This window comes from Rhynchophorus ferrugineus, unplaced genomic scaffold, assembly GCF_030347505.1.
Source record: "Rhynchophorus ferrugineus isolate W39M unplaced genomic scaffold, kcgeb_rfMv2 rfM8, whole genome shotgun sequence".
Classification (NCBI taxonomy): domain Eukaryota; kingdom Metazoa; phylum Arthropoda; class Insecta; order Coleoptera; family Curculionidae; genus Rhynchophorus; species Rhynchophorus ferrugineus.
The window spans coordinates 31,853,960-31,874,539 of record NW_027472587.1 but is presented as its reverse complement, the minus strand read 5'-3'; the positions used below and the strand labels follow the sequence as shown (position 1 = coordinate 31,874,539).

The 20,580-nt window shown below is 33.8% G+C and overlaps 5 protein-coding genes and 2 long non-coding RNA genes across 12 annotated transcripts; 4 read left to right on the top strand and 3 right to left on the bottom strand.

The window, feature by feature from the left end:
• Nucleotides 1–203: 203 nt before the first annotated feature.
• On the bottom strand, nucleotides 204–1,861 carry LOC143200981 (uncharacterized). Its single transcript, XR_013006862.1, has 3 exons — nucleotides 1,690–1,861; nucleotides 1,587–1,639; nucleotides 204–1,533 (listed from the first exon to the last, which is right to left on the bottom strand). It is a non-coding gene; the product is annotated as an uncharacterized LOC143200981 (long non-coding RNA).
• Nucleotides 390–1,798, top strand: LOC143200978 (neuralized-like protein 2). Its single transcript, XM_076411796.1, has 4 exons — nucleotides 390–699; nucleotides 750–965; nucleotides 1,018–1,200; nucleotides 1,254–1,798. The coding sequence occupies exons 1-4, from the start codon at nucleotides 390–392 to the stop codon at nucleotides 1,367–1,369; spliced, it is 825 nt and encodes a 274-aa protein (XP_076267911.1). The 3' UTR covers nucleotides 1,370–1,798.
• Nucleotides 1,862–3,355: 1,494 nt separating the features above from the next.
• Nucleotides 3,356–11,621, top strand: LOC143200976 (zinc finger TRAF-type-containing protein 1 homolog). 2 transcript variants are annotated; one of them, XM_076411793.1, is made up of 5 exons: nucleotides 3,356–3,571; nucleotides 4,885–5,123; nucleotides 8,322–8,533; nucleotides 8,724–9,087; nucleotides 10,851–11,621. In XM_076411793.1, exons 1-5 carry the CDS (start codon nucleotides 3,356–3,358, stop codon nucleotides 10,876–10,878), a joined length of 1,059 nt encoding a protein of 352 aa, XP_076267908.1. In that variant the 3' UTR covers nucleotides 10,879–11,621. The 2 variants fall into 2 exon arrangements, with proteins under 2 accessions (XP_076267908.1, XP_076267909.1); XM_076411794.1 differs by lacking the exon at nucleotides 3,356–3,571 and adding an exon at nucleotides 4,465–4,601.
• Nucleotides 5,689–6,493, bottom strand: LOC143200979 (uncharacterized). Of its 3 annotated transcripts, none has more exons than XR_013006860.1 (3): nucleotides 6,359–6,493; nucleotides 6,122–6,289; nucleotides 5,935–6,069 (listed from the first exon to the last, which is right to left on the bottom strand). It is a non-coding gene; the product is annotated as an uncharacterized LOC143200979 (long non-coding RNA). The 3 variants fall into 3 exon arrangements; XR_013006861.1 differs by having other exon boundaries at nucleotides 5,950–6,082; nucleotides 6,133–6,289; XR_013006859.1 differs by having other exon boundaries at nucleotides 5,689–6,289.
• On the bottom strand, nucleotides 11,613–13,145 carry LOC143200975 (WD repeat-containing protein 89). The gene is made up of 6 exons (XM_076411792.1): nucleotides 12,878–13,145; nucleotides 12,596–12,822; nucleotides 12,362–12,546; nucleotides 12,031–12,303; nucleotides 11,784–11,972; nucleotides 11,613–11,727 (listed from the first exon to the last, which is right to left on the bottom strand). The coding sequence occupies exons 1-6, from the start codon at nucleotides 13,036–13,038 to the stop codon at nucleotides 11,635–11,637; spliced, it is 1,128 nt and encodes a 375-aa protein (XP_076267907.1). The 5' UTR covers nucleotides 13,039–13,145; the 3' UTR covers nucleotides 11,613–11,634.
• A 922-nt stretch (nucleotides 13,146–14,067) lies between these two features.
• On the top strand, nucleotides 14,068–16,376 carry LOC143201379 (atypical protein kinase C). The gene has a single exon (XM_076412390.1). It carries the CDS (start codon nucleotides 14,196–14,198, stop codon nucleotides 15,972–15,974), a length of 1,779 nt encoding a protein of 592 aa, XP_076268505.1. The 5' UTR covers nucleotides 14,068–14,195; the 3' UTR covers nucleotides 15,975–16,376.
• Nucleotides 16,377–18,698: 2,322 nt separating this feature from the next.
• Nucleotides 18,699–20,413, top strand: Psf3 (DNA replication complex GINS protein Psf3). Of its 3 annotated transcripts, none has more exons than XM_076411789.1 (4): nucleotides 18,699–18,817; nucleotides 18,915–18,977; nucleotides 19,029–19,297; nucleotides 19,354–20,413. In XM_076411789.1, the coding sequence occupies exons 2-4, from the start codon at nucleotides 18,974–18,976 to the stop codon at nucleotides 19,582–19,584; spliced, it is 504 nt and encodes a 167-aa protein (XP_076267904.1). In that variant the 5' UTR covers nucleotides 18,699–18,817; nucleotides 18,915–18,973; the 3' UTR covers nucleotides 19,585–20,413. The 3 variants fall into 3 exon arrangements, with proteins under 3 accessions (XP_076267904.1, XP_076267903.1, XP_076267902.1); XM_076411788.1 differs by having other exon boundaries at nucleotides 18,801–18,857; XM_076411787.1 differs by lacking the exon at nucleotides 18,699–18,817 and having other exon boundaries at nucleotides 18,824–18,977.
• The last annotated feature ends 167 nt before the right edge of the window (nucleotides 20,414–20,580 follow it).

Sequence of the window (20,580 nt, the reverse complement as noted above, 5' to 3'; positions counted from 1 at the left end):
AATAACTACAATATCAAAATATAAGATTAAATACAGTAAATTTGCAACAACATAAATTAAGTGAACTACAAGCACAGAGAACTTATAGAATACATTTTGTGACTATGCATAAATTAAGACAAAATATATGTTTTCCTATTATGTTAGGTTATGTTTACAATATTGACATTTGGGAGTTTCAGATATATATACATAAAAACAAATTTTAAAAAATGACCATTATTTTATTATACATATATATTCTTTAGTTTTAATAATACATATTTATAAACATAAAGTATATTTATTAAGTATTAAGTTTATAGAAGGTACTATACAAATATGCCACTTGTTACAGTAATGTGGTGTGTATAGTTTTTTTATTTTTGTGAGAAGCATTAAATTGATTCATGATGACTGCTTCTCAACAGAGTTCCTCTTGTCCTTTATATTGTGAGAAGAATGCTCATATCACAAGATTTCATCCATATCATGGAGAAAACATAATGTTGTCTGATGATGATACTGTTGCATATCGGAAAAAATCTTTTGCCAATGCTGTTACATTTAGTGAGAAGCCTCTGTGGCCCGGTGAAATATTTTTAGTGGAAATAGAACAGAATGAGACTGGATGGAGTGGTCACATGAGACTTGGACTAACACAATTAGATCCATTAAGGTTACATCGAACAGGATCAATACCACAATATGCTCTCCCTGGTAACATCTAATATGTTTTAAGGGAAGTTTAATAAAACATAAATTTACAGATCTTGCTGATATAGGCACTTCTTGGATATATGGAATTAGCAAGGCACATAATAATGTATTTGAATATGAAAGTGATAATGGTAAACGCTACATTAAAAGTGGTGGAAAGAAAGTAACAAAGGAGAGTAATATTATTAAGACATGCAGAGGGACTATCCCTGTAAGTTTATTAAAACCTCCCAGGCATATGCAAGATATATTGCCAACAGACACAGGTTAGCTGTTAAATATTGTTGTATACTTCAGTAAGTATTTCTTTAATATTAGGGTCTAGAATTGGGGTGATGTACATCCCAACTGATGATAAAGAAGCAGAAATGCATTACATTATTAATGGTGAAGATATGGGAGCTTGTGTTAGAAGCATTCCATATAAAGATGCTCCACTGCATGTGGTTGTTGATGTATATGGGACAACAAAAAAAGTTAGGATCATCCAGTTATATCAGGGTAAGTTATAACCACAGCCAGATTAAACTATTATCTATGGTCTTGTTTTACAGTACCTACCCTTCAAGCAGCTTGCAGGGATGCTATTTTACTTCATATCAAGAAAAATGCAGTAGCATCTTTGCCCCTTCCCAAATTATTAAAGGAATATCTTCTTTATCAAACATAATCTCAAAGGAAAATATCTCTTTTTTTCCTTTAAATTCATTGTAACTTATACCATTGTTTACAATACTCCTAGTTTCTTATATTGAAAGCAACCAATTGAACATCGTGCACCAGACATAAGAATATAGCAAAAACTTAATTAAGACTGATTTATTTGAGTAAAAACTAAAAATTTTCATCAATGGCAAATTATTTAGGGTATTATTGTTAGTCTTTACCTTTGTCATTGTAATTATTTTGTATCATTTTGTAGCTTTTGATTCCATATTATCTATAACAGTATTTTAACAATATTAATGCAGTTTTGTCTATTCTACTCACCTTATGCTTAATTTTACTTGTCTTAATTATCTATTAATGTGAACAATGCCTTTTATATTTAAGTTAAAGTACCCACTTTTTGATTAATAAACATTTAACTATGTAAACATTATTTTATTGTACAAATTTATTTGAGGTGGCTTTTATTATAGGGATTAAAATGAACAATTATGACTCAACCTAGATATACATCATGGGTACTACCCACATAATTAAAATACAAACAATTATGTCAAAGTATTTACTGTGTATTAGGCATCGTCAATATTTATTTTTATATATTTAATTAGAAACATTTTGCCGATACTAGAGATTAAAAATCTGTTGTTGATCATAATGGGTTTTGATAACAAATATAAATGGGCTGTTAAATTTAATTAGGTTGATTAATTTCAAATCTATCAATATTTTGCCCGAAAACAATATTTAAACATGACTCTCTACTTTATTCAAGTAACGATAGATAATCTATATAGATAACTTATATAATATAAAAATAACCCAAGTAGAACTTGACAGATTAGAACGGCGCATATTATTGTCTGTTCGGCCGGGATTTCTAAAAATGACAAAGGTATCACGTGGCCCATATCGGTATTTAACGATCATTCGCTATAGCGTCATGCAGTATTCGCTTGGTCCGCTGTGGGAGGCACGTAAATACAGCTGATCGCCTAAGACACATGGTCAGAAACAAAACATTAGGGATTCGATTAACAAGATCCTTCACAAATATGTAGAAGTTATTTTTACTATTGAAAGTATAGAAGCTAAATAATGCATTGAAAATAATAGCAGAATATCTGAAAATGTCAGTCAATTTCATAAAATTACATCCACGGTGTATATAGAGTTGCTCACTAACAGGAACATTTATTTAAAATTTAATTTTGGCATGTTTAAGTTTGATAAATTTCTATTAGATCATAACTTTCTCTTCTCCTAAGTAATTGAAGATCTCATTATACTTATACTAATGAGATACTGAGAAAATATTACAAGTTCAGTAAAATTACCTCTGCTTTACAAAAAAAGGACTAGAACCAGGTGACGATTTTTAATAGAAATTGTGGGTTATTTCCACGAACAGGCAGGTAGATATATATATATATATATATATATATATATATATATATATATATATATATATATATATATATATATATATATATATATATATATATATACCAAATACAGCTAGTTTTCTATATTAACACACTTTGAGAGAAAATAACAGGTCTCTTTCCTAGAAGGTTTATTAGAATGATTACACAAAATATAAGACTTTATGTTTTATCAAATATTGACAACTGTCAAATGTCACTATAGATTGAGTCAGTATAAGGGTAATAATTCCTTTAATTATTAACAAATTTGACTAATAATATATAAAAAAATATGATTAAAATATAGGCGGTAAGCTGAATGATAAATTATTGACTACGAAAGCTATGCAATCCCGTGACTCCTTGATGACGTATATTACCGAGAACCTGTGAGAATTCAACAATCGCCACCCGATCAAGGTCGCGTCGCGCGACTGTCTTTCGTCGAGGTGGTGGGGGCGTCTGGCAGGCGCACGAGATCGTAAGCAACGTCACGTCAGCTGGCGCGACTGCAGAGCGCTCTCAGCTGTTTAGTGTTTTGGCGAGGATCTGACGGAATCATGTCTGAGCAAGAAGCGGCCAGCTCCAGCAGCGAGGTACCGACGGAAGCCGTCGTCGATCCGCAGGAGAAGCGCGAAGAATTCGCGGAACCTGACGCCAAGAAGCGCAAGATATCGAAGCCCGACGATGACAAGAAATACAAGCTGGAAGAGAGACTGGGCGGCATCCTCTGCTGCGCAGTGTGCCTGGACCTGCCCAGGGCCGCCGTCTATCAGGTAAGTGCCTGGTTTTCTGTCGTTGTCCGACACACTGGTGTCTCGTGGGTTACATAATTAAGCGCGCGCGTGTGTCTGTATGTGTGTGCGTAAGTCCGCCCGCCTATGTTTCTCTCTCAAACGAAAAGATCACCAAATCTCCCGTTCTTTGTTCCTCATGCGCTGTTCGCTTGTCAGCGCGCCCCCTCGACCTTTCCCGTATTGATTTTTCTCTTGCAGCCCGAAAATAACGAACCACGTCGATCGGACGGCAGAGAAACCGCCGACCGCAGGGCTGCGTTCCCTCAACGTCGGCCCGTTTCTCTGCGTTTTCGTCCCGTCCGTTTCAAACAAAGGCCAAAGCCTACTGCGCATTAAGGTGGTCGGCTCAGCGCCGTAAAAAAACTCCGTCACAGCCGACTCGATTGTATTACGAACCGATCACCGACTAATATTGATAAATAATTGTTCCTTATTAATCCTTATAGTTTTTACATCGTATTATGTAGATATTAAGAGATATATATATGAACTTAAGTTAAGATATCATTTTTAAATGAACTAATTGAACTTGTATAATGATCCATTGATTTATTATTATTTTTTTTAATTTATAAATCTGCCATTTTTGATTAACTTGAATAAACGGCTTTAGTCAAACGAAATCGTAGTGGTATTATTCACTATTAGACATCCTACATAACCCTATCCTACAGTTTGTTTTCTGTCGGGGTTTTTTTCTTGTGTCTACGAGCTCTCGTCGCCATTTTGTTCAGGTAGGTCTGGTTCACATAAACTTTACGACACAAAAAGAAAAAAATACAAACTAAGATGAAAAAAAAACCAAACAAAGGAGCCAGTGTACGTTATATTGCGTTTCTTTTATTTATAGTACTTCATTGCTATTTGAGCACGTTTTGTATTTATTTTCTTTCTCTCTTTTTCTCTCCTTGTCTCTGTCTATCACTTTCTTTACCGGTGGTATATTTTATTTTCCTGTTAATCTAATCTAATGGATTTGTTAATTAGTTACAGGAAGACATGCAGAGTGGTAAGTGTTTTTTTTTCTTAAGGGGTGGGGTTTATTTAAATGGCGCAATCTTTCAGGTAGGTAGGTCCTAGTGGGCCTCGACGGTAAAACATTAACGATTGTTGCTCGTTAAAGCGTCCGGGGAGGGGGGATAGATAGTTGGTAGAACATATTGTCTGTCCGTCCGGCCCTATTCGGCGTCCTGACGAGGCGCCGCCTAGGGCCGGCGGAGGGAGGGGATTGGTCCTCTCCCCGGTGCATAACCTAACTTTTTTTCTTTTTTTTCCGCCCGCCATGTTCGTAGTGTTCCAATGGGCACCTGATGTGTGCCGGATGTTTCACACACGTTCTGGCCGATGCCAGATTACGGGACGAGATGGCCACATGTCCTAGCTGCCGCGTGGAGATCTCGAAGATGTCTGCTACTCGTAACCTGGCCGTCGAGAACGCCGTCAGCGAGCTGCCCAACGAGTGCCAGTTTTGCGGCCGTCAGTTTCCCAGGAACTCTCTGGAACGGCATGAAGAGCAGGAATGCGAAGAAAGGTGAGACGGACTCAGTAATATGGACACCATCAAAATCGTAGTTCTTGGTAGGGATGCCGACAAAACATCTATATTTTTCGCCGATATATCGACAAAAAAGTATCGGTAACTGTAAATGACAAATAAAATATCGATACTAAGAACTTAAGGTTTTGGAAGCGGCGTATCGAACCTTTGTTTTGAGATTCCCCCCTCCGTTTATCAAGTGAGTTTTGCCTGGAAAAGTAGGATTGGAGCGGAAAAAATTCGATACGAAAATGTAGTTTTTTTAAAGGAGCGTATCTAATGTTTGTTCTGAAAGTATATCGGTATCACTAGTTTTTTTGTACAGGGATTGGCTACAATTACACATGCGCATTATTTGGCATCATTTCAGGGTAGTGCAACTCCTATAGTAAGTCTGCATCACTATTTGGGCCGGGGTCATTCAGTGGGGGCGTTTTGGTTAGTTTAATTGGTTATATAGAAACATGTAAAGAAAATATTGTTTTGATTGGTCATCCATTTCACGTGACTACCCTGTGACGTACCTTTATTCTCAAATAGTATTCGAATGAAAACCAAATTTAATTTTCAAAATTAATTTATTAAAATAAAATTCTATATATATATTCTATATAAATAAATCAAAAAGTATATCAAATATATAAACAAATATGTGAGTATAAATTTTAAATCAAAATATGCTTCTATAGGCTAATAAGACGTTAACTTTCTTATAAATATCGCTCTTGGGGCAACGAGAGAAACTAAACTCCTTCATTAGCTTCGACGTTTTGAGAAAAATACTTTTTAGTACTAACTACAGACATTATGTATCAAATGTGTCACCTTTTCGGGGAGTTTCTTTTAATGAGGGTTAGCATCTAAACGATCTTATTTATAAATCTAGGACTTAAAAGCAATGTCTGGAAGCTCAATCAAGACCTCTTCGATACTTTTCATTCTAAGAGTTTCCTCTGTAATTAAATTATGTTTATATTAAAAAAAGTACTCACTGTTTTTATACATTTCATATATTTGATCTCTGATAGTGCTAACATCAAGCTGATCTTGATTCGTCACCCGCTTTTTATGAACACAGTTTATTTTCGCTGAATCCAAGATTATGTTTTTCATTTTTTGAGTCAGTTCAGTGACCGTGTCCATACTAATATTCAATGCAGCTGCAACACGCTAAAAATATTTTCAATAAAAACCGCAGCATATTAATATTTAACAGTAAAAATCATTACCTCTCCAACAAATTGTAGATCTAGAGGAGGCCTCCATTATCTTGTTCCTGTTCGAAGTAACTGATTAGAGAGGCAATCTGTTGTGTCTGGTATTGGCATTTTTAATCACAGTGATTATAAGCAGCGATTTGAAATTTATCAAAACAAGCAAAGCGTTAATACAACGTTTACCGGTTTATAACCTCTTATTGCTATTGTTTTGAAGAATTTTGCATACGTTTGACAACCGGGCGACTTTGACGGCACTTTTCGTTTACGTATTCGAACGTATCAAACATAATTGTATATCTTTTAAACTAGAAAAAAAAGGAGAAGGAAAATATTGTCTGATACTAAAACGATTTTACAAATTGCCACAGGCAATACATTAAATATATTGATGACGTATGTTCACAGCAACTTTGGATAGACTATAGTTTAATACGAGTGGGTTTGTTAAATTGCAAATAATTCGGTAGTGAATGTGCGTCTAGAACTTGCCCGGAAAGAGTTAACTAAATCCGGGCTTCTATTAGCTGTCAAGTTAAAATGCTGTTGTTTGGATATATAACATGTATTTCTTATAATGGTGGCTAAAATAAGACTTCTAAATTTTAAGGTTTATATACAAACAAAACATAAACATATACTCAAGCGGATGTCTGCATACCAAAACCGACCCTTCGCAAGCTCGATCCTTACTACTTACTAATTAACAGACTTCAAAATCAACACAATAAACAAACAAACTGAAAATAGAAATATATATATCGACATTTTCAACCCTTTTTTCTATTGTACAGTTTTGGTTTAATTTGTCTAATTATTTTAAGTCCTGCAAAGAAAAATATGTAAACCAAAGCACACTTAATTTTTAACAATACATTAAAATCAAAATTCTGAAGTCTGCTAAATTGTGCCGGTTCTCGATTCCTGTTTTGCCTTATGGAACATAGAATATCATATCAAAAAGCAATTACTTCAGTAGACATTATTTTATAAACAAACGCAAGACACTGAACTTTACCTGTCAATTGAAATGTGAGTATACATACAATAATCAATGAATGTAATGTAATGATACATTTTTCTCTTAGCAATATATAAACGCTTTCATTTGTAATTGCTGGTTATTTTATCGAAACGTTGTATGCTCTGTATTCCATTTTGGCAGATTTTCGGATGACTACTCTCTTTGCTGGATTCGTCTGTTTCACGAAATAATGAATTTAAAAACTGAAGATGTTTCTGTGATACCATCATTTTCATATGGTAAAATTGTGATACCATTCTCTGATAAGTTTCAATTAACTGCTGTTTGGTGTTCCCACCTGGGGTTCAATGTCTGGTGAATTCCCTAGACAAGACAAAACACTGTTTTTTTTCGGCAAATATGCAATAACATTTCTGGTATTGTGACACGGTGACGAATCATGCATAAAAATATAGTTCGTCATCGACAGATTCATTGATCTGCAGTAGTAACAGGTTTCTAGTACTCACTTGGATTGATCTTGTTTCATTGTCCCTTTTACAATGTATAGGCATCACATATCTTTTGCTGAGATAATAGACAACACCATGACACCAACCAAGTTTTAATAAAATGTAAAATCGCAAACAAAATATAGCAAAAGTGTTATTATACAGAGTATTTTGATTGTTTTAGACGCAAAAGTCTGTAAAAAGTAATGAAATCATAATATCTAGACAATACAACAATAATACTGCAAAGCGCGCGTTTTAACGGACAATGACTGAACGAGAAGAAACGTCACGCGCGTATACTGTGTTGCCACGTCACAAAAACAATAATAATGATGCCAGTATCTATTTAAGATAAAATAACCCTTTAAAAACAATATCATTTATTCAAAAAAATATAATAAAAATAAATACGAGTACCGTCCCTTATAATAATAATAATTTGGCCACCTATATCATTTGGTTTAGTTTGGTTTGTTGACTACGTTGGGATTTTCAGAATATCCGGATGCAAATTCAGCCGCATAGGATGTCCTTGGAGAGGACCCGAGCACGAGCGCCAAGAACACGAAAACCAGTGCGTTCACCCACATCGCTCTGGGGCCGAGGTGATGGACTCCCTGCTCGCCATGGACCAGCAGTTGGCCGAAGAGAAAAAACTGTTCGAGAACATCTTCGATTTGTTGGGATACGAAAAGATCACATTCAACGGTAATTTGAACACTTCTTTTGATTCAAAGCTCACGGTGGATGTTTTGCTGGGTGCTTTTCGTCGCCTCGGCTACCGAAACCTAATATTTTTCCTTTCTAGAGTTACAGTTAACACGGTCGTGGATATTTTGAAGTATCGATTTAAAGGAAAAATACCGACCCGGACTGATGAACTTTTTTTTTCCTTTAGAGATTCAGCTGAAACCATACCGGACGGACGAGTTCGTGCACCGTCTCTTCTACGAATCGTCGCGGTTTTCCGCCTTCAACAATCAGTGGGTGGTCAAAGCAAGGATAAACAATTGCCAGAAGGACCCCACGCAAAGTTCGCAGCGCGACATGACATACCAGCTGATACTGAAGTCAAAGTCGACCACGCCACTCAACCTAAACTACATCGTCTTGAGGGGACCCGTTGGCGATATCAAGGTCAAGCCGCGCATCTACGAGTTCGACTTTACTGAGACCAATAATGAAGGTCCCTACGTGACCCTCCCCCTACCCGATACAGCCGAGTGTAACAGGCTGCTGGCAGCTAAAACAATAAATTTTAGGTAATTATTCTTTAGATATCGAATCGTTTAGTACCATTAGATGAAATCCTGAAATTACTGACCTTTATTAAAAGCTTTTCTGGCTAAAAATACAGTTTATTTAAAGTAAAATGGAAAATCCCTTGCTGGGTGGGCCTCGATGGCATATTGCCTATAAGCTTAACTACTACCGTTGCGCGTTTTTTTTTTCTTACCGATTATAAGAAAAACTGGCAGAGTTAAAATTACTACATTTACTACTTTTATTATTAAAATTTACAGTACAAAGAATAGACGGATAATGAATAACCTAAAATGGCAACTGTGTGCTCTTCTGACCAAGTATAATCCGTTCAATAAAATAGTGAACGTATGTCATGAAGAATTTTATAGACATTGTGATGACGTGGTTCACTGTTATTTTGAATAAACTTAAATTGTTTCTTTACGGCTCTGAGACTTAAACACTGTTAGAACCTGATATCTGTAAGCATGTAAGATGCCTTTCAAATGCGATGTTCAATGCAAATTCCACATATTTCTCTCCGAGATAGTATTAGAAATGCAGTTTAAATTGCGACAATTGATGCATAATTGAGGAACAAATTCAGAGACTCAGGTTTGGAAATGTCTGTTGAATGAGAAGTGAATGAATTTCTCACAGATTTCTGACGAAATAGGCCTTTTGGATGGAAGGTGCTGCAAACAGTTCTGAAATGGATCAAAATCGTAGAATGTGCAATCATCAACAGCTGCGGCACCAAGAGCAGGTTATCAGTTGAGAAGTGGTCAACCAAGTGGTATCCAAGCAATGGCTATGGATTGATAATGATGATCATTCAATATAGCTCAAAAGCAATCGATACCATCATTATCTAGGCTTCTACCAACCTTATTTAGTATTATTTATTATTTAGTATTGAGAACTATTGAGTGAAAACAGTCGAACTAGTCGATAATAAAAAAAAACTAGCGACTGGAAATAGTAGTTACTATTTCACTCAAAAGCAGGCTTCATCTGTTTTTCTATTTATGAGAACGGAAATTTTGTTCTTTTTACCTTATTGATAATACTATTGAAAAATATTGTTCCTAACTGTCGCTATATTAAATTACAATATATCGTTATTTACTGTCATACTAAAAGTAAAACATAACTAAACATATTACATATAAATCTATGTAAGCATAAATTTGGAATGTTATTTTCAAGGTCGCATCTAGGAGGGCAGAGCCAGAAAATAGTAACTAAAATAAGTTGGACTGAAAATAGCGACTGAAAGTAGTTAAACAATCCATAGTAAAAATCCAATCAGTAGTAAAAACAGACCGAAAACTGCGACTACTTCCCAACGTTGCTTATTTTTGGAAGGGTACAGATCAATAACACTTCCAGTAAAAATCCAAACGAAATAGTAACTTTTTACAGATGAATGATTATCTGGTAAAAAGCTAAATTTTCACGGTCAAAGGTCCTATGATGATTAACTTTGAACCCTGGGTCAGTTAAATCTTGTATCAGTGCAAGCTCAAGTCACAACGCAAAATTCGACAAGGCTTTAACCCTAGGCTTTAAGTAGGAAACACCGAGTTCTTAGCGTGATAAGGAATTAACTGGTGATTTTGTTTTGCTGATTTAATAATAAATCGGTTAAACAGGCAGAACCAATATTGACCCGTCATAGTTGAAAACCCGTAGGCCTTCATCCTCATATAATCATGATTTATATTTCGTACCATGATGGTGTAAGTGGCATAATTTAATTCGTCGTCTTTTGTTTCAGGTTAATAATGTTCTTGGCATCCAAATAAGGCAATGGGCGTGCGCTAACAATGAGCGTTGAAATCGTTCAGCCGATGCCTGTTACCCCTTTTTCGAATAAATTTACGTGCTACTACTACCGTTGAAAAATCGTACGGACTTTTTAACGTTATAGTTCTCTTTTTTAAGTACAGGATCTCAAACGATTTAGGTTTTAAGAGAATCTTTGCCCCTGATCCATCATCCATCTGCGCTAGGAGGCGGGGTTCTGCCGGCTACTTCCGTCAGATAGCCTGCTGATTCTTGACACTAAATTTTATTTTAGATTTATACAGTGCATATATATTAACATATATATATATATATATATATATATATATATATATATATATATATATATATATAAATATATTTATAATTTTTAGATATTGCATATATTGTGAATTGTAGAGAATATTTATTATTTTTTTAAAACTTGACATATATATATACATATATATATATATATATATATATATATATATATATATATATATATATATATATATATATATATATATATATATATATATATATATAGATATATAAAACAGATAATTTATACTTTTGCGCCTTTATGTTGAGCACCGAAAAGAAAAAAGGAAACAAACTCGCAGCCGATAAGTTGGGGACGGTGATTTACCACTTATTTTTTGTGCCTTTTTTTCTTTTTACATCTTATTTTTAAGGGATTTTTTTTGGTATAAAGGTTATTTTTAAGATAAATCGAAATAAAAGCTATCTATTGACGAAATGAGAATTGCGTTTTATTTTTTTTTATTTTTAATATCGAATATAGTCAAGTCTGGTTTCCAGACGTCCAGTTTGCCTTTTTCCCCGCCAGTTAGCAAAATACCAGTCTGGAATATCATACAATCGGTTCAAATAGTTAAAGTTCACTAAACCTAGTACTTACATTTTCGTTGAGGAAACTCGCTCTGACTCGTTGCGTATTAGCGTCAAATCTGAATGCTGGGCAGCTTTCAACTCCTAACACCTGGAAGCTTCGCAGTGATTTTCCTTCTGAACCATTTGAACCAGATAATACTAAAAGATACCCTCCTACTTGGTGCACGTTTGCTATATATGTGTTATCTTCCTTTTTCTGCAAGTATTATATAAAAGTATTAATAACTTCATTTTTTATTTATTGCAAAACAAACCTTTATAATTTTACTAATATCATCTCTAGAAAATAATTTATAAGGTTCTGCATCTACAGTGCTCCACAGTTGCAATTCATTGGTTGAAGTGACACAACTTATTTTGTTTTCCCTATTTTCTGAAAACCATTGCAGATTTTCAATGAAGGCATCAGTGTTAAGTGTATCTTCTAAAGCATCATCTTCACAGGATTTTGATAAGTCATATATATTAATTAATCCATCAGTTGAACCTGATATTAATTTATTACTATTATTTGGGTGAAACTTGACCTATAAATTTGTTATTTTAGTAAATTCATATAAAATATATTTGTAGCAGAAGACTTACTTGGGTAATATCATCGGTATGTGATTCCCAATATGCACCTAATAACTTAACATTCCTGATGTCCCAAAATAATATGTATGGGTCCCCATCTGTTAAATCTGTGCCTGCCGCTAGTAACTGATTATTTGGACAAACATCGAAGGAACTAATACTCTTTATAAGATCAGATTCATCTACTGTAGTATCTAAAAATGATAGATTAAAAAAAACAAAATAAAGTATAAGTCAGTCAACCTTGAAATGTAGAAACACTTTCAGAGTCTCTCAAGTCCCATAGTTTTATAGTACCGTCATTTGATCCAGTATAAAGTAAATTGCTGTCCTTATTAACAAATTTACATTCAACTATTTTGTTTGTATGCTCCTTGTATTTTACTACTTTAGTTAAACCACTAGAGCTCCAGTTGCATATTTCTATAGAATTATCAGATAAGGCTACCGCTATATTTGGATTAATTTCCCTACAATTCTGTTACCAATTCAAATTATTTTAAACTAATCATTTGTTTTATTTACTTGGATGCTGATATATTTAAAATATATTTGGGACCAAAGGACTGTCCATGAACATGTTCACACGATGAAAAACAATCCTTTATTTCGTTAAAATCACATGTATCACTATCGTTTGCACCATTTTCTTCAAAACCATTTAATTCCTCTATCTCCATTTCCATTTTCGTGTTAAAAAATCTGACGCCACTTGTTAAAATTAGGTAAATAATTATTTACGTATATACATGAGGTCTAAAGGCAAACTTATTTCTTATTTGAAATAAATTAGGTTAGGCAGAATTTCAATTATTTTCTTCTCTCCATATATTTTACAATAGGGATGATGACAAATATCGAGATTATTTAGGTCGATATATTTTCAAAAAAAATTAATTGTGCATCTTAAACACTATAAAAAACCATTTAATAAATTTAGTAAGATAAGATTTAGTAATTTTTAAAGGTACTTAATTGTAAGAGTTGATTATATATATATTTTATATATAATATATCAATATATTTTGTATAAAATTATCGATATTTTTTTTATATTGATATTTTTCTCGGTGGCCAACACCCCTATTTTATAAATTAAAATAAATGATGTAGATGGTGGCTTCATGTATAAATCAATTAATTTCAATTTTAGCTTTACCTAGCATTTAAAGTAATACTCTTCATTATCATATAATTTTCGGGAATATAGTATATACATATGTATGTTTTATTTATGTTTGAATGAAGAAGGAATTAGTGTTAGATAATTTTGTTAAACGATTAATCCAAACAATCCTTTTGAATAATGGATTGATATATTTCAGAAATATCAGAAAATGTTTGTGATAAAATTTAACTGATATATAAACCTCCCATAAAACAGTTTTTTTAATAATGTACCTAACTGTGAGAGATTGTAACTAAAATCTAATGGTGTGTACAGACTTAAGCATTCGGCTCGAGCTGATTCATATCGAACCGAATATTCAGGTCTGTACTCACCATAAGGTCAACAATATGATATAAAGTAAAAAATATATACATAAAATAAATTTTTTTGTTAAATAAGACGGTTTCGCATATTGATGTCAATTATCGATGATATGATGTAAGATAAAATATGATTTCTATAATTAATATATGATATATTCTAGCTTAATCGATATATATCGATTATATAGCTCATAATTGGTCAATAATAAAAGAAATATAGAACTGTCAATTACGGTATTGTAGAGAAATCTGGGTGTTATTAGTCATAATTGTTTTTGGTTTTCTGTCTGAGATCGTTTACCTGGCAGTTGATTAAGTTTTTTAAAGTTTTATTGGAATCATTGACGAAATGCCGACCCAACTAGCAGACGATAATAATCACGAAATAAAAGCAAAAATAGCGTATAGTGGTGAAGTCCTGATAACCTACATAGATCGAAATATTACATTCGAGGGATTATGCGATGAAATTCGAGAAATATGCCGTTTCTCACAGGACCAAATATTTACGGTAAAGTGGGTTGACGAGGAGGGTGATCCTTGTACTATTTCGACGCAGCTGGAATTAAATGAAGCGATTAGACTGTATGAGATCAACAAGGATTCTGAGTTACCAATTCATGTTTTTCCCAACGCACCGCCACAACCAGGTATGCCTTGTCAAGGAGAAGACAGAAGCATCTACAGGCGAGGCGCTAGAAGATGGAGGAAGTTATATAGAGTAAATGGGCATATCTTTCAAGCAAAAAGGTTTAATAGAAAAGCATTCTGTGCTTATTGTCGTGACCGTATTTGGGGTTTGGGCAGACAGGGCTTCAAGTGTGTTCAGTGTAAATTGCTTGTGCATAAAAAGTGTCATAAGGCAGTTAATGTTGCTTGCAGTAATGATCATATATTGGAGTCAGTACCAAGGGATGATAGAAATGGTGAATCTGCAGTTGTTTCTGGAGGTGTTGATGTTAGTCTTCAGGATTCAGTTATAGAATACAATGAACCATCACCTGATGTAACTGGGGAAGCTGTCCCAGTTGAGGATCCCAATAAGCCCGCTGATGATCTAGAACCGGGCTCTCAACGCCAATACTCTCTCAATGATTTTGAGCTGATTCGTGTTATTGGGCGTGGCTCGTATGCTAAAGTACTGATGGTAGAATTGAGGAAAACAAAGAGGATCTATGCTATGAAAGTTATAAAGAAAGCCTTGGTAACCGACGATGAGGATATCGATTGGGTTCAGACAGAAAAACATGTCTTTGAGACAGCCTCTAATCATCCGTTCCTGGTTGGTTTGCATTCCTGTTTCCAAACGCCGTCCAGACTGTTCTTCGTTATCGAGTTTGTGAGAGGCGGCGATTTGATGTTCCATATGCAACGGCAGAGGAAACTGCCTGAAGAACACGCTCGGTTTTATGCCGCGGAGATATCCTTGGCGCTCAACTTCCTCCACTGCAAAGGGATAATATATAGAGACTTAAAGTTGGACAATGTATTGTTAGATCACGAGGGTCACATCAAGCTAACGGATTACGGTATGTGCAAAGAAGGTATACGAGCCGAAGATACCACTTCCACCTTTTGCGGTACTCCGAATTATATAGCGCCGGAAATACTGCGCGGGGAAGATTACAGTTTCTCCGTGGATTGGTGGGCATTGGGCGTGTTGTTGTACGAAATGTTGGCCGGTAGGTCTCCGTTTGACATCGCTGGCGCTTCGGAAAATCCTGACCAGAACACTGAGGATTACCTGTTCCAAGTGATCCTCGAGAAGACCATCAGGATACCCAGATCCTTGAGCGTGAAGGCCGCTAACGTTCTGAAAGGATTCCTCAACAAGAACCCGGCCGACAGACTCGGCTGTCACGGAACCGAGTCTTTCATCGATATAACCGGTCATCCGTTCTTCAAGAGCGTAGACTGGGACTTGCTCGAGCAAAAACAGGTGCCACCACCGTACAAGCCCCGCCTGGACTCGGATAGGGACTTGGCCAATTTCCCGCCGGAGTTTACCGACGAACCCGTCCATCTCACCCCAGATGATCCACGCGTCATTGAGAAGATAGACCAGTCTGAATTTGAGGGATTCGAATATGTTAACCCTTTGTTAATGTCTCTGGAAGACTGTGTTTAGTAGGGCTGAAGTAGGGCTTCTAGTTTAGGGCCATGCAATTAGGATAAGCATTCCATATTTATGTCTTGATTTGAGACATTCCAAATCATAGTATTATCTGTTATTTACTTAATCTGTATTATTTGCATTTGCATATTTGTACTTATAACTTAAATCGATTATTTATTTCTTAATGTTGAAACTGCTGTTTTATGGTAGCTCATAAATTGCTAGACGATTGTAATAATAATGCTCAGCATTTTTCTCGAGAGAAAATACGAAAATATTATTGTTTAAAAAAAATCCGCGTTATAGCCGACTGTTTTAATATTTCTAGTTTTATTATTAGTTATTTAAATATACTCCATTAGGGTAAGGTACTTATATTGTTATTTTTATACCAATAAATAAGCATTTTAAAAATTTTCATATTTTTTGAACATCCCCGACGCCTAAAATGCGTCAGATATGTTGTATAAAGTGGCTTGAAAAAGGAAATAAACCCTACTTGTAGTCGTATTTCTACATATCAAGTCAAATTAAAATTGAACAAAAATTAAAGTGGCTATAAAATATACTAGATTTATTTTTGAAAATAAAAAAAATTAATGACACTAAACAATGTGTTCACTCAAATAATTCATTTATCTGACTAACTGGTATTACAACATTGAGTTTAAAGCGATAAATGTAAGCCTACACATCGTTATCTTGATTGTTATAATTGATCATTATATATATTGTTTCTTTATTAATCCTGGATGGAATGTAAGTGCTTTATGTAATTTAAAATAAATTGAGTAATTACTTTTATTCGTCCCACCTGTTCGATATGTCCAACTGCCTACCCAAAATAATTTGTTTTAAACTGTATTTAATTGAGTTGTTATTAAGAGATTTTCTTGTTCTATAAGGATATATCCTAAAAGCTTAACAAGATTTCACTTTTTACTTAATGAAACGATTTTGCTAGCATCTTTGAAATAGTTTTGTTGCCTGTTTTATTATAAAGTAAAAATATAATTTATATGTGCACTGTTGCTTTTATAATTTACAGTATATCTTATACTTATAACTTATAATAAAAGGTTAATATGCTAGCGTATTTAGGGTGGCATATATATTTGTAGCGATCTCTACAAATGAAACTAATATTTATATAGAGAAAACTGTAATATTATATCAAATTTTATAGTTATCTTTACACCAACTACGGAGCTTTATTGACCACCCACTAGATGTCGGCCTAAGCAGGAAAAACGGAAACTGTTATTCATATAAGGAAAACTGTAACGTCAATTCCCTTTTATAGTTATCTTTACGTGAACTGTCTAGCTTTCTTAGTTACCATTCTAGATGTCGGTTTTAGTGGTAAAAAAAGAGGAAAATGTAATATTACCCACATTTTACAGTTATCTTGACGTGAAAAACTTAGTTGTCGGCGTTATCCACTAGATGTCCGCCATGGTTGTATGAGAAACGGAAACTGTAATATTACTCAAACTGTTTCAACTAACTAACATGATTTGTAACTAACATGACAAATTAGCTCTTCGCTTTACCCATCAGATGTCTACGGCAGTTGTAAAAAGGAAATTAACATTCATATAGAGAAAACTGTAAGAATATAGTCATATGTATGTTAATAAAAGGGCCTTAATGGCGGGTACAGGCCTGATCATTCGGGGGCCAATTTTGAGAGAAAAAAGAAAATGCGCATGAATAGAACTGAATTCGACGAACATTCGTGCCGTTTGGGTTTCAAAATCGTAGTGCGCACGCTTTGTTTCAGTGTTCGCCGCAACGACTTTCAACGCTTGGCGACGAGCAGAACGCTGTTCTAGGATCCGGCCAACAATTTGCCCAAACATGGGAAAATCTGACGGGATTATTAATGTCATATACTTTTTCTATGGAGATATGGTTTGGTTTTTAGGAAATAACTCTATTTTTTCCATGCAAATTAATTATTACCATAAAGATGTTTTTGAATGATAAATATGTGTAATTTCTATTAGCAATAATAATAATACCCATATTTATATGAATAAAAAACATGAAAAATTAAAATATTTATATTTTGCAAATGGTAATTAATAAAACCATGTCAAAATTATCAGTTGCTTTTCTTATTTTTCATTGAAGGGAATTAAATTTATTGATACTCTACATTATACAAAATGTGTCAAATAGTACCGAAATAGTATTTCGCGATCGGCGAGAGAAAAGATGTTTAATCATAATCTCATAAAATAATTATTAATAACATAAAAATAGAGTTCGCCGGCTTGGTGGCGCAGTGGTAAAGGCGATAGGACGGTCCTCCTACTGTTGAAAAAAGAAATAGAGTTCGCCATAGTAATTTTTCAATATGTTATTGTACAGAGCATATATGAAAGTTGCACAGATATTAGAAATAGTAATTGAAAAAATATAAAAATGTCATATTACAACTAATTTTATTTAATTCATAGAACAATGCAAACATTATAAAAAATATCACAATACATCAACATGAAAAATTAACCACCCATTAATCGCACTACACTTAACAATCGCTTTTTAGGCCGAATCCATGCCGAAACTTCGCACAGGTTCGCGCAGGCCCCGAAAATTCGCTTCGTTCAACTCTGTACTAACCATTAAATGTTTGGACATCTGAAGGAAGTATATCGACGGTTCTCTTTCGATATTAACATCAATTAATATATGTTATTTTTTGTGTTTTTTATACTAAAGGTTAAAAGAAGGAATATATATGTCGGAGTAAAAATTATTGTCCAAAAGTCCCAATTTATATTTTAAAATATATGTTGTATATCGATATGGTATCGCCAGCCCTACTCCAACCTTAAATTCAAGAAGTAATGCTTTATTTTTCTATGGTTTACGTTTTATAATCTAGTAATAATCCAGTAATGTTATCTACAACTAGTTATCAGCCTAATTATTTTTCCATAGACGATATTCTCGCAACTCAAGAGCGAACTCCATGCAAATTTTTACAAAATGTCCCTAGAATGGGTTAGTATTATGTTTTTTTTATAAAACATTTATACTTATTCGTTGATCTAGGTAAGTTGAATCCGTCTACCGATGAAAAGGATTTAAAAGCTGGTACGGAATTGGAACTGCCACTATGGTTAGTGCTAGATGCATCTGCTGGACGGCAAATGATTGTTGCTCCGGAGCTTCCAAAAATTTATAGAGAAGCTTATAGAGAAATTCTCAAAGCTGATGCTACAGCTGTGGATCTGCATAAGTTTAATTTATATTTTTATGAGCTAGGTTCATATGTGAAATACTTTGATAGAAGAGAAGATGTTCATAACATATTACTGCATGTAAGCTCCATTGATTATCTCATATAGTGATAAATAATAGTGTTACCAAATTTTAGACATTCATTACTAGGTTCAGGTTTATAATGGATTTAGCAAACAATGCAGATTCAGATCCAACAGTTCAAAATAGATTGGATATGTTAGAAAGAAGACTTTTCAAGAGTGGCCATATTGCCAGAACAAAATTGAATACTTGGCTGCTCGATTCAGGTGCACCATTAAAAGCAGCCAATATGGTTACCAATCACAGAAAGAGGAAGAGGGTTGATGATGATTTATTTGCATGAACTTTATGTGTGTGAATTTTATTAATTCTGTTAATTTATCTAAAACATTTTTTATGATAACTGCCATAGCCTTTATTTTAAAATAACACCACTAGTTTTATTTATTCTTATTTGTAATGGAAATCAATATGTAACATCACAATCATACTTAATTATATTAAGAAATAATTGTTAAAACTAAATAGAGCTCCTAAAATAGTCTTATCGATATGTATTTCTTTTAAGACATGACGTACATTCGGCCGATTTTTTTCCATATATTGACCTATTGTTACTTTTTTAAAACAATATTTTTTAACAAACCGATATTCCTCGAAATTAAATGACACTTTTTTGTCGTCAGAATAATATACTCAGCAAGTTCCGGTATATCCATATTTAAGCAAAAATCCATATATGTTTATTTCTTCCTCTCGAAATTCCTGGTTTAAAAAGTAGTGTTTCATACTGGGAGTACAAAATTACCTCAGCAAGTATAAGAGTTTGCATGAAATAATTTTGTCTAAATGTTAAATTGGAAGAACTTTGAGTATATTATGTGATAATAATAAAAGTTTTAGGCGGAATATATGATTATAATCTTAGGTACATAATTTTTTATAAGGCTCAAATTTGATAAAAATAAGTAGTTTCATCCCTACTAAATTTTTTCATTAATTTTCTGTCGGTGTAACGGGTGGCCTACATTATGAATTGTTTCATTGGGTTTATTTACTTGTACTCGCTTTTAAATACCATACTATCGATAAAGGTCGTTGGTTCCATTTTTTTGAGTATCCATAGATTGGTTAAACTTACGTTACTTGTAATATACTAATTATTAAATTTAGTACTTTGTCTTTTGTTCTTCATGAATTGTTTCATATTAATTTTTTGAACGTACATATTTATGTAATAGATTTGTGATAAAAGATAATGATTTTAAAGAATTTAAATGCACAAGCATGAAAATAGGCAACCCTTAACATATTAAGGAATAAGAGTTTATAAAATTAT